The sequence below is a fragment of the Odocoileus virginianus genome, chromosome 10 (genome assembly GCF_023699985.2).
Source record: "Odocoileus virginianus isolate 20LAN1187 ecotype Illinois chromosome 10, Ovbor_1.2, whole genome shotgun sequence".
Classification (NCBI taxonomy): Eukaryota; Metazoa; Chordata; class Mammalia; order Artiodactyla; family Cervidae; genus Odocoileus; species Odocoileus virginianus.
In genome coordinates, this window is record NC_069683.1 from 59,186,113 (window position 1) to 59,200,069 (window position 13,957).

Here is a 13,957-nt window from a genome sequence, read left to right on the forward strand (position 1 = left end):
CAAAGAATGCTCCAACCTCAATACAACTGCACTCATCTCACATGCTAGTAAAGTAATGCTCAAAATTCTCCAAGCCAGGCTTCAACAGTATGTGAACCGTGAACTTCCAGATATTCAAGCTGGATGTAGAAAAGGCAAAGGAACCAGAGATCAAATTGCCAACATCTGCTGGATCATTGAAAAAGCAAGAGAGTTCCAGAAAAACATCTATTTCTGCTTTATAGGCTATGCCAAAGCCTTTGATTGTATGGATCACAATAAACTGTGGAAAATTCTGAAAGAGATGGGAATACCAGACCACCTGACCTGCCTCTTGAGAAACCTGTATGCAGATCAGGAAGCAACAGTTAGAACTGGACATGGAACAACAGACTGGTTCCAAATAGGAGAAGGAGTACGTCAAGGCTGTATATTGTCACCCTGCTTACTTAACTTATATGCAGAGTGCATCATGAGAAACACTGGGCTGGATGAAGCACAAGCTGGAATCAAGATTGCCAGGAGAAATATCAATAACCTCAGATATGCAGATGACACCACCCTCATGGCAGAAAGTGAAGATGAACTAAAAAGCCTCTTGATGAAACTGAAAGAGGAGAGTGAAAAAGTTGGCTTAAAACTCAACATTCAGAAAACTAAGTACATGGCATCCAGTCCCATCACTTCATGGCAAATAGATAGGAAAACAGTGGAAATAAAGTGACACTTTATTTTGGGGGGCTCCAAAATCACTACAGATGTTGAATGCAGCCATGAACGTAAAAGATGTTTACTCCTTGGAAGAAAAGTTATGACCAACCTAGACAGCATATTAAAAAGCAGAGACATTACTTTGCCAACAAAGGTCTATCTAGTCAAGGCTATGGATTTTCCAGTAGTCATGTATGGATGTGAGAGTTAGACTTTAAAGAGAGTTGAGTGCCAAAGAATTGATGCTTTTGAACTGTGGTGTTGGAGAAGACTCTTGAGAATCCCTTGGACTGCAAGGAGGTCCACCCAGACCATCCTAAAGGAAATCAGTCCTGAATATTCATTGCAAGGACTGACGTTGAAGCTGAAACTCCAATACTTTGGCCACCTGATGTGAAGAACTGACTCACTGGAAAACACCCTGATGCTGGTAAAGATTGAAGGTGGGACGAGAAGGGGACGACAGAGGATGCGACGGTTGGATGGCATCACCGACTCAATGGACATGAGTTTGGGCAAACTCCAGATGTTGGTGCTGGACAGGGAGGCCTGGTATGCTACAGTCCATGGGGTCCCAGAGTCGGACACAACTGAATGACTGAAGTATTTTTTATTTTTGTATTATCAGTATGCAATAAAATTCCCTGTAAACAAATGTTTGTTAACACAGTCAGTGAATAAGGAATAAGTGAATGTTAAAGATTTCTTTGAGATTTTGTAGCAAGGCCATAATACTCTGAAAACAGCAATAAATAAAATTTGTACTGTCAATTATCAATGATAAAAACTATTAAATGCAATTTGCAAATACTGAGAATTTGAAATGATTAAACTCCCAACTTTTGTTAAAATTTTAAAACTGGAAATAGAACATAAACATATCCTTTTTCAAGATACTAAATAAAGATATCAATATTAAAAATAGCTGTCTGGTTATGAGTTACTCTAGAGTACATGTCACATGATTTTAAATATTCAACATTTCATGACAAAATGTCAAGGTTTGGCTCCAAAAAATCAACATCTTTGAAAAAGGGTGGCTACAAAAATATCTTCCATGTAAAAAATAAAGTAGCAACACTCTTGGAGATGATGCCCATATTTTATACTTATCAGTTTTTTCTCTTCATACCACGTGTAAACATAAAAGAAAATGAATAACTTTAGATCAAATAGGACAACAGAACGTGCTCCTGCCACTTAAAAATACACACATTACTTATTAGTTAATATTTTGTAATAATCAATACAACCCCAAAATGATGACTTGGCTAAAATATTTTTAACTTTCACAAAAACCCCAAATGACTATAAACTGTGATTTTTGGAAAGTACATGTAAAATCACCAAAATTCAAACACACTATTTAAAACTACAGAAATAAAAACAAATCACGAACGTATTATATACCTCATTTAATTATTTATTATTGGGGACATTCTTTTTTCCTTTAATAAAAAGAATAGCAGTGATATATATGGTATTGGTAGAAAATTAAGAGCTTCTATAAAATGCTATGAAAAGAAATTTCATTTATAACTAAATGTGCCACGTTTTAGTTTAAATGCAAAAGAAACTAGTCAGTAGACTTAACAAACTTGAAGCAGACCTATTTCCCTCTGAACCAATGATTTGTGATACTTCCTAGATAATTCTTCAGGAAAGTCTTTCTACAGATTAACTAAATAGTTTAGAACATGAAGACACAGGTACAGAACAGGACATGAACAGGTCACCCAACATAACTGGTCTCCATGGTTACTACAATGCAGTCCACAGGAGCAGGTAGTGAAGGAAACCAATACAATTCAGTGATGTACAGTTGTCAGAAACCCAGATCATGACACTCTTTTTCTATTACCTGATGGTTAGTTGTTCAGCTAGATGCAATGGAAATAAAACTGAAAGAAATCTGAAAAGGAAATAAAAAATGAAAGCTTTGCCTCAACATTTTTTATTTCCTGTGAAGTCAAATGGTTTCCACCACTGAGCAAACTGCAGTGCTTTCTTCCTCTGATCTTCAAAGCTTTCTCGCATCCCTTTCCTCCAAACTCTTGGTTCTATATCCAGCATGCCACCAATGATTTCCTTTTAAAGAATGAGAAAAATACAAACACACACATGTATAAAGATTGAAAAACAGGAATGAAGCTATTCCTGTTTATTCTGTTACTAAATATAATATTAAGTACTTCTCTGCAAGGACACTCAAATTTTATATAAATATTAGTTTCAAGTTAAAAAAAAACAAACTTGTTTTCATTTAATTCTAACTATGTAAACCCTGTGATTCCAAGGGTCCTTAGTTGCGTCTCTTGTCAAACAATTTGTCTATCTTGTTGCTTCGTAGTACATCTATCAGACAGCAGCAAAGGGAAAAAAGAGAAAATGAAATTTAATTAATTCAGTCCTTATTAGCTGCTCTGGTAAGAAAGTCTGAAGAAAAAGTTGACCAACATATAGAAATTATAAACTTGATTGTTCAACTACTGTTGAATCTCAGGCTAATGTTCTCCCTACTACCCAGTATATTTAAAAACCAGTTTCTTCTATTAGCTGGAGATCTTTTTTTAGGAAATGAAATCATATTTTAGTACCAATGCATGTAAACCAATAACTAAAAATTATAAATCACCTTCATTTAAAAAGCCATATTCCCAAGCCCTGAAATAATATATTTTCAATGGTCTGCTTATTATTCTAGATCATTTCTTTCATGACTCTCTTCCTGTTCCTAGAATATCAGCTATAGAGATTAATTAAATTTATGAGAGTGAGTGGGCTTCTCTAGTGGTTCAGTGGCAAAGAACCTGCCTGCCAATGCAGGTGATGCTGGTTTGATCCCTGGGTCAGGAAGATACCCTGGAGAAGTAAATAGCAACTCACTTTAGTATTCTTGCCTGAGATATCCAATGGACAGAAGAGTCTGGCAGGCTACAGTCCATGGGGTCGCAAAAGAGTTGAACATAACTCAATGACCGAGCACACATGCATGGTAGTGAGTATCCATATAGAGAAAGATATGGGGGAGATTTATAATGCTTCAAGGAAGAGAAGTACGGTAATACAGGAAAACTCGGGGCTAGGGGTAGAATTCTGCATATTCAGTCTAGGTCTACAGGACTGTAAGACCTTGGATGTAACTGCTCTAAGACATAGGTTTCTTCATCTTAACAAATATTCTATTAATAAATGGATCTACTATACACAAGCAAAGGCCAAATACTGTAGGTGATACAGAAATAACTAACATATATTTCTCTGTCTTCAGAAAACTCATAACAGAATGCAGAGCTGTGGTGGGAGCCACAATAATAACTACATAAAGGACTGTCTTATAAAGCAGAATAAGGTAAATGCCAAAGTAGACTATATGGAGACTCAAAAAGAAAGGAGATCCAGCAATATCCAGCAATATTCTATTTGCTGGATAAATCAAGAAAGGCTTCATGGAAAAGGAAGTCTTTTCATTGGGTAAAGGAAGAAAAGGGGCCAAGAGGGACACAGTTTAAAAAGAGCACAAATTTAATGCAGGAGTTTCTTAGCATCAGCCAATCACTAGCAATGTAGTTTAAGAAAGCCTAGCTTTCTTGACCTAAATTTTTCTAAAATTTTCTAAAATTGTCTATAAAACATCAAATTTTGTCTCGTGTGTGCCATTAAGGTACACATACTCTAAGGATTGATTCTTGTTCTGTTACTGAAGCAGATATTAATGCAAAGAGACCAACTCTTCTTGCTGTCTAAACAACTGCAGGATGAAGGGAGTTCGTCAGTACATAGGCTTTTTCTTGGAAAGAAATTTCGAGGAAAATGGATCAGTGATGTAATGCTAACTAAAGAAGTTTTTAACACTAAAACAGTATCATATAAATCATAACATATGCATAATATTTGGAGGAGGACAATCTCCCAATTAAACTTATGCAAGTTAAAAACTAGATATTTACTTCATTTTCACTAGAATCATTTTTTTAAATAAATAAAAGCAGAGTCATAAAAGTTCTGAGTTATAAAACTCTACTGAAATTTAACAATGTTTTTCAGAGCAATGAACAAATTTCTTTCTAGTTAACTCTGGGAAAAGATATTCTGAAAAATTCTCAGACAAGTTTCTAAAACACATTTCAACAGTTCATAGATAAATGTGGTTTGGGGTTTCTCATTAGCCTTTAGGGACAACAATATAAAAACTTGTGAGTCCAAACCTCTCACAGGTCCCTAATCATTGTAGAAAATGATCTGACACCGGGGATGAAAGTGGGGAGGAAGAACAGGGAGCCACGGACAAAGTCCATCTAGGCTCCTCTAATTTAGAGAGAAAGGCCTGACCTACATTAGACTGAAAGGCCACTTTCTTGAGCTGTTATTGACCGAACTTCTTTTGACTCCCCCACAGCTACATTAGTTTCTTTCTAGGCCCTGATACTAACTTACATACTTCCCAGATATTCAACAGAACTTAAATTTAAGGACTACACCCCTAGAAGGCAATCTGTAGTAATGGAAAGAATCCACTAGCAACTGAAAGATCTACACTCTAGTATCTGACCAGAAACTGTGTGGAATGAGTGCTATATTCTTCTGAGACTGTACAGTACTTAGTTATAAATGAATATGTGAGATCATTTGTTTTCTAGTTCAAGCAAGAACTTATGCACCCCTTGGTTCTGTCACTTACTACTAGCACATGATCCTGAGGAAGTTATATAGCCTCTGTGTAGATTGGTTTCAACATCTATAAAATGAAAGTATAAAATGTCTACAAGATAGTGTTATTATGAGCATTAAATGTGTGCTGAGAACATTACCAGGTTCACTGTAAATCCTCAATGAATAGGTTATCATCATTATCAATTATCATTCTCAGCATAAACCTGGCTGTCTCCACAGGAAAACAGTACAGTCACCACTGACAGTGTCAACAAACTGGTTGGTTCCAAAGTTACATTCCTGACTGTTCTAAATATCCTGGTATATATTTCTTAATAGCTTCTGGGTACTCCCTCTGAAAACTGGGTTTTACAGTAGTCACCAACTTCACTGTATATTGTGCCCAAAGTTATTTCCCTTCAAAAGAAGTGTTACAAAATTGCTAAATTCTGGAATTTTACAAATTTGTGAGCATACCTTTCCAAAGTAATGTGGGAATTTGTGCTGATCTTCAATGACATGGGCAAACCCCCCCTGGAGGCCAAAATTCACACAGAAGTAAGGTAAGCCTCTGGGTACCTAAAAAAACAGATAAATCACACATGAATACAGCATGAAATCAGGAAGTTATGCTTAATCCCTCTTCCTAATTAAGCATTCCTCAAGACAAACATATACAATGAATTTCCAATTATAGAATACTTCAAAAAACAGCCTAACTAAAACATTTCATTTTGTTGACTTTCAGTTGGATAAGTGCTTCATAATATCCAGCAATTATAATCAGAACCAATTATTTTTCTGTCTTTGGGAAAAACAGGAAAGAAAAGGCACTTTAAAAATATTTAACAACACAATAATTTTCTTTAAACTATGCAAATAGATTAAGGATATGCTTTCTTGTATTTTTTCTCACAGTGCAGAAAAGGAACTGGGGCTTAGTAATATACTCAGAGCTTTGTTTATAACATCCTTGAACTTTTATTGCTACTTACTGATCAAAGATAAATGCAAACAATTAAAGCTTTTTTATTAACTGGTAAGGTGGTATAGTAATATTAGTTTATCAATCTCATTTTAAAATATTGCCACTATTAAGTATTATCTTTCCCTACCTCTTACTACACACAAAGACACACATGAACACACACACACACACACGTGTGCAGGCATGAAGTATTTCAGACACTATCTTGATTGGAAAAGGTCATAATTTCTAGCTTTATATCAAATAGATCATCTGTCCTTGCAAGTTTTTCCTCCAAGCCCTAGTTCTGTTACTAGAAAGTATTCAAATCAGTCAATTAAAAGTAATATTGGGCACTTCCCTGGTGGTCCAGTGGCTAAAACTCTGCACTCCCAATGAAGGGGGCCTGGGTTCGAACTGTGGTTGAAGAACTAGAACCCACATGGCAAACTAAGAGTTCACATGTCACAACTAAAGATCTGGCATGGCGTTAAGACCCAACACAGCCAAGTAAGTAAATAAATAATTTTTTAAAAAAGTAATATTGCAGTTGTTCAGTCACAGAGTCATGTCCAACTCTTTGCGACCCCATGGACTGCAGCACGCAGGCTTCCCTGTCCTCCACTATCTCCCAGAGTTTGCTCAAATTCATGTCCAGTGAGTTGGTGATGCTATCTAACCATCGCATCCTCTGCCCCTCCCTTCTCCTGCCTTCAATCTTTCCCAGCATCAGGGTCTTTCCATATGAGTTGGCTCTTCACATCAGGTGGCCAAAGTATTGGAGCTTCAACATCAGTCCTTCTAATGAATATTCAAAGTTGATTTCCTTTAGGACTGACTGGTTTGATCTCCTTGCTGTCCAAGGACATCATGTCTTCTCCAGCATCACAATTTCAAAGCATCAATTCCTCTGAGCTCAGCCTTCTTTATGGTCCAAGTCTCAAATCCATACCTGACTACTGGAAAAACCACAAGTTTGACAATATGGAACTGTGTCAGCAAAATGATGTCTCTGCTTTTTAATATGTTGTCTCAGACTGTCATAACTTTCCTTAAAGGAACAAGCGTCTTTCAATTTCATGGCTGCAGTCACCATCGACAGTGATTAAAATAATATCTCCCTCCCTTAATCCCCTCATAAAGTTGCATTTGCTAATTCTGGCAGTGAATTATATTTGTTGTCATTCAGTTAATCAGTCATGTCCAACTCTTTGTGACCCCAGGGATGCAGCACGTCAGGCTCTCCTGTCCTTCACCATTTCCCAGAGCTTGCTCAAACTCATGTCCATCAAGTCAGTGATGCCATCCAACAATCTCATCCACTGTCGTTCCCTTCTCCTCCTGCCTTCAATCTTTCCCTGGACCAGCGTCTTTTATAATGAATTGGCTCTTCACATCAGGTGGCTAATGTATTGGAGCTTCAGCTTCAGCATCAGTTCTTCTAATGAATATTCAGGATCAATTTCCATTAGGATTGACTGGCTTGATCTCCTTGCAGTCCAAGAGTCTTCTCCAGCACCACAGTTCAAAAGCATCAGTTCTTCAGTGACCAGCCTTCTTTATGGTTCAACTCCATACATGTATGGTTCAACATCCATACATGACTAATGGAAAAACCATACACTTGACTATATGAACCTTTGTCAGCAAAATAATGTCTCTGTTTTTTAATGCACTGTCTAGGTTTGTCATAGTTTTTCTACCAAGGAACAAGAGTCTTTGGATTTTGTGACTGCAGACACAATCTGTAGTGACTCTGAAGCCATGAAAATAAAGTCTGTCCCTGTTTCCATTGTTTCCACATCTATCTGCCATAAAGTGATGGGACTGGATGCCATGATCTTTGTTTTTTGAATGTTGAGTTTATGCCAGCTTTTTCACTCTCCTCTTTCATCTTCATCAAGAGGTTATGAGTTCCTCTTTGGTGTCTGCCACAAGGGTGGTGTCACCTACATATCTGAGGTTATTGGTATTTCTCCCTACAATCTTGCTTCCAGCTTGTGTTTCATCCAGGCTGGCATCTCACATGATGGACTCTGCACAGAAGTTAAATAAGCAGGGTGACAATATACAGCCTCGACGTACTCCTTTCCCAATTTGGAACCAGTCTGCTGTTTCATGTCTGGTGTTAACTTTCGCTTCTTGATATCCATACAGGTTTCTCAGAAGGCAGGTAAAGTGCCTGGTAGCCCCATCTAATTAAGAATTTTCCACTTTGTTGTGATCCACAGTCAAACGCTTTAGCATAATCAATGAAATGGAAGTAGATGTTTTTCTGGAATTCTCTTGCTTTTTGGATGATCCAACAGATGTTGGCAAATTGATCTCTGGCTCCTCTGCCTCTTCCAAATCAAGCTTGAACATCTGAAAGCTCTCAGTTCACATACTATGGAAGCCCGGCTTGAAGAATTTTGAGTATTACTTTGATAGCATGTGAAATGAATGCAATTGTGCAGTAGTTGGGAACCATTTGGCATTCCCCTCTTTGGGACTGGAATGAAAACTGACCTTTTCCAGTCCTGTGGACACTGCTGCGTTTTCCAAATTTGCTGGCATACTGAGTGCAGCACTTTAACAAACAGTATCATCTTTTAGGATTTGAAATAGTTCAGCTGGCATTCCATCACCTCCACTAACTTTGTTCGCAGTGATGTTTCCTAAGGCCTACTTGACTTCACACTCCAAGATGTTTGGCTCTGAGAGGGTAACAGGCAGGAAGGCCAGGGGTCTCCAAATGGAAAAAAGAAGCTGCAGGTGCCAGACATTTTTATCTCTAAGAGCGGCAGGAAGAAACAAACCAGCAAAATGTCTTTCTTTCTCTATACAAATTTAAAAGAGGTTTCTCTTAAAGTGCTGTGTTGCCATGACACCTGGTCTCACCTGAAGCCAACTACTCTCAAACCTTGAATTGACCAGTACGTTTCTTTTTCGTATGGAAATGTTGTCTTAAGCTATGTTAATGAACCCCAGACTCTATTCAAGTTGGTTCCGCCAAATGGCCTAATTTACTTACTCAGGTATTGTTCCCCTAATCTATGTAAATGAAATTATTTGTTGGTATTCTGCCCTTCTACAAGATTCAAGTCAATCGTTTTATGGCCAGAGATGAATTATCTGGTGTCATTCTAAATTTTATGACATCCTTTTCATTAACAGACTGTGAGTGACTATATAACAGACAGCTAAAGACTAGGAGGGGGGTATTCTTTTGCCCCCTTCTGATGCCTATGTCAGAAGCTTTCTCTATCTCCTTTATACTTTAATAAAACTTTATTACACAAAAGCTCTGAGCGATCCAGCCTCGTCTCTGGCCCCGGATTGAATTCGTCTCCTCCGGAGGCCAAGAATCCTGCGTCTAATCGTTCAGCAACAACCTTTCAGCTCTAGGTGAATGATCACACCATCGTGATCATCTGGGTCGTGAAGATCTTTTTGGTACAGTTCTTCTGTGTATTCTTGCCACCTCTTCTTAATATCTTCTGCTTCTGTTAGGTCCATAGCATTTCTGTCCTTTATTGTGCCCATCTTTGCATGAAATGTTCCCTTGGTATCTTTAGTTTTCTTGAAGAGATCTCTAGTCTTTCCCATTCTATTGTTTTCCTCTATTTCTTTGCATTGATCACTGAGGAAGGCTTTCTTATCTCTCCTTGCTATTCTTTTGAACTCTGCATTCAAACGGGTATATCTTTCATTTTCTCCTTTGCCTTTCGCCTCTCTTCTTTTCACAGCTATTTGTAAGGTCTCCTCAGAGAGCCATTTTGTGTTTTTGCATTTCTTTTTCTTGGGGACGGTTTTGATCCCTGCCTCCTGTACAATGTCATAAACCTCCATCCATAGTTCTTCAGACACTCTATCATATCTAATCCCTTGATTATCATTTTCATTATACAATCATAAGGGATTTAATTTAGGTCATGTGGCCTAGTGGTTTTCCCTACTTTCTTCAATTTAAGTCTGTGTTCAGCAATAAGGAGTTCATTATTTGAGACACAGTCAGCTCCTGGTCTTATTTTTGCTGATTGTGTAGAGTTTCTCCATCTTCTGCTGCAAATAATATAATCAATCTGATTTTGGCACTTACCATCTGGTGATGTCCATGTGTAGAGTCTTCTCTTGTGTTGTTGGAAGAGGGTGTTTGCTATGACCAGTGCATTCTCTTGGCAAAACTCTGCTAATCTTTGCTCTGCTTCTTTTTGGTACTCCAATACCAAACTTGCCTGTTACTCCAGGTATTTCTTGACTTCCTACTTTTGCATTCCAGTCCCGTATGATGAAAAGCACATCCCTTTTTTGGTGTTAGTTCTAGAAGGTCTTATAGTTCTTCACAGAACCTTTCAATTTCAGCTTCTTTGGCACTGAGAGGTTGGGCATAGACTTGGATTACTGTGATATTGACTGAATGGTTTGCCTTGGAAACGAACAGAGATCATTCTGTCGTTTTTGAGATTGCACTGAAATACTGCATTTTGGACTCTTTCACTGACTTTGAGGGCTACTCCCTTTCCTCTAAGGGATTCTTGCCCACAGTGGTAGATATAGTGGTCACCTGAATTAAATTTGACTATTGCTGTCCACTTTAGTTCACTGATCCCTAAAATGTCGATGTTCACTCCCATCTCCTGTTTGACCACTTCCAATTTACCTTGATTCATGGACCTAACATTGCAGGTTCCTATGCAGTATTGTTAACAGCATCAGACTTTACTTTCACCACCAAATATACCCATAACTGGGCGCTATTTCCACTTTGGCTCAGCCTCTTCATTCCTTTTGGAGCCATTTCTCCGCTCTCCTCCAGGAGCATACTGGACACCACCAACCTCGGGAGTTCGTCTTTCAGTGTCGTATCTTCTTGCCTCTTCATAATGTTATGGGGTTCTCAAGGCAAGAGTGCTGAAGTGGTTTGCCATTCCCTTCTCTAGTGGACCATGTTTTGTTAGAACTCTCCATCATGACCCGTCCATCTGGGGTGGCCCTACATGGCATGACTATTGAATTACATATTTCTACCTAATTATATATATTTTGTATTGTGCCCTCCAGAAGGCATGCCTTGGGAAGAGACAGTATGGTAGGGTGGAAGAAGAGTGGTCATCTTGAAATAGTATAAAGCAGTTAAAACTGAGGCCTATAAAGAGTTGTACAGGTTATAGGAAAAGTGTAAGTTAAAAAATCAATTTACAAAATAGTATATAACATAAAGTGCAGATAAATGGTTACTACTCGTGCTTTTTAAAAAATATTTTCACATTTTAAATTCCATATATATGTGTTAGTATACTGTAATGGTCTTTATCTTTCTGGCTTATTTAAAACATGTATGACACAGACAGCCAAAAATTAGACAGACAAGACTCTAATCACAGTTCTGTTACTTATACCTATAACTTTAGGGAAGTTATTTAAGATCTGTGAGTCTTACGATAAACATGAAGAGCTCAGAAGTCGGCTGTGAGGATCAAATAGAAAAATGCATATTAAGTACACAGACTAATTTTTGGCAAAGAGAATATTATTCAAATATTATTTTTATGTCCACCTCCTATTAACAATGCTTTGTGAAAAATCTAGTAGTCAAAAAAGAATGGAAGCCTCCATTAAAATACTTTTTGCTATCTGAAATAGATCAACATGTGTGAAACATGAATATGAATGGCTAAAATTATACTGAAGACTACATGAATAAAGAACAGTACTCTCCAGGAGGAGAACTTGAGGAATCAATTTATGATAACAGTGCCCATGTTTTTTGTTGGTATGATATTGTATTTTGTAGAAAAATGGCTCCCTAAATACGTCAATGCTTTAATTGCCTATTTGCCATAAATAAATTACATTATATATATATATATATGTATGTATACAAATATACATGTATTTGCAGATATGATTAAGTTAGGGATCTTGAAATGGAAAGATTCACCCAGGTTATATAGGATATGATGGTCAGAGTCAGAGAAAGACTGGAAGATCCTATACTGGTTGGCTTTGAAAGGACCACAAGCCATGGAATGCAGGTGACTTCCAGAAACTGAAAATGACAAGGAAATGGATTCTCCCTAAGAGCCTAAAATAAAAACCGGGCCTGCTAACATCTTGATTTTAAACCCATTTCATATTTATGACTTCCAAAGTTATGAGATAATAAATATGTTATTTTTAAAGCACTAAGTTTGTGGTAATTTGTATATACACAGCAAAGCTCAACCACATATTGTATAATTTCCAAGATGAACACACTGTAACAAGCAACTCTTCCCTTACTGCAGGATGCGAAAGGTACAACCTATGCTCTTGCTATAAGAGTTACTAGTCAGTAGGCACTGCCAAGGCTCCATTATCAAAGTACATGTACATTTAGCATTCCCCTTTTCCTGCCCTGACCAGTAGGAGTGAAAGAAGTTGGAACTTTGGTACCACCCATGAAGAGTACTGACAGAATTACAGCAAAAAATTTTATTGATGATAGAAAAAGAGTAGTATTTGAGTTTTCCCCTTTAAACATAGCAGTCTTTAATCCTGACTTTCTATAATTGTCCTCATATTTAAAGATCCTGGGGTAAACCCAAATTTTCCTTGAGGAGGACTTTGCTTAGTTTTGAAAGTCAAACCCAAATGTCTTAGATGTTTTTCAACTGCTACAGTTATCACAGAATTAAATTTCAAAATCATAATAAAAAGTTGAGGAAGAATTCATGTGACTGCTCTATAAACTGTCGTGATTAAAAACAAAAAAACTATCTTGTGAAGAAAGACCACTTTCTTGACAACTTAGTGAACATCATGCAACCCCTCTGCAATTAACATTCAGATATCTTTCCCTTGCGTATTTTCATGAACTTCACACTACAGTGAAAATAAATCAAAATACCTAGAGAAAGTAGACAAAATAGACATTAAAAAAAAAGTTTATACTCACACAAATAAAAACATAAATGAACAGAGAATCAGAATGAATTATGAATATGTGAATCTGTAGTAACAGCCAAGAATCTACTATGGGGAGAAAAATCACCACCCCCAATACACATACAAAATACTTCATGAAACTAAGGAGATGAGAGGGTTGCTTTTTTTTTGGATGTAGAGTTTTTTTAAAAGAAGCATAATGAGATTTCTTCAGAATTAAAATAAAGTTAAAATAGATCAAGAATGTTCACTTCATGCTCAGAAACATTATCATGTTTAAAAGACACTGGAAAGCTTAACTTTGTAAAAAGTGACCTGCTTTGAAATTATTCTTAGACTCAAGTTCTCATCACAATTCCATCTATATAATTATTGAATCCTAAAGCTAGGAGGGACTTTAAGAGGTCATGTAGTTCATTCCCAAGCTGCTCTGGCTCTCAAATAGTCTCAGATAAAACACTATGTGGAGATTTAGAAAAGAAACCACTTCAAAGTTAAATATGTAATAACCATTGCAAGAATCTGTATGTGTTTCTTACTGGTTAAGTGAAAATATTAACCCTCCAGGAACTTATTTCAGCTATATATTCAGATTAAAATAAATAAACTTGCAGTAGATAGTTGATCATTGCTGTTGTTCAGTCGCTAGTCATGTCCAATTCTTTGTGACCCCATGGACTGCAGCATGCCAGACTTCCCTGTCCTTCACTATCTCCTGAAGTTTGCTCAAACTCATGT

General features: G+C 37.1%; 1 protein-coding gene across 2 annotated transcripts in view; it reads right to left on the reverse strand.

Moving 5' to 3' along the window:
- Positions 1-2,092: 2,092 nt before the first annotated feature.
- Positions 2,093-13,957, reverse strand: part of CWF19L2 (CWF19 like cell cycle control factor 2) — a 153,038-nt gene continuing 141,173 nt past the window's right edge. For both annotated transcript variants that reach the window (XM_020885503.2, XM_020885502.2), the window contains exons 17-18: positions 5,821-5,922; positions 2,093-2,778 (exon numbers count right to left, since the gene is read on the reverse strand). In XM_020885503.2, the coding sequence (XP_020741162.2) occupies positions 2,635-2,778; positions 5,821-5,922 (246 nt within the window). In that variant the 3' untranslated portion in view covers positions 2,093-2,634. The remainder of the gene's footprint in view (positions 2,779-5,820; positions 5,923-13,957) is intronic.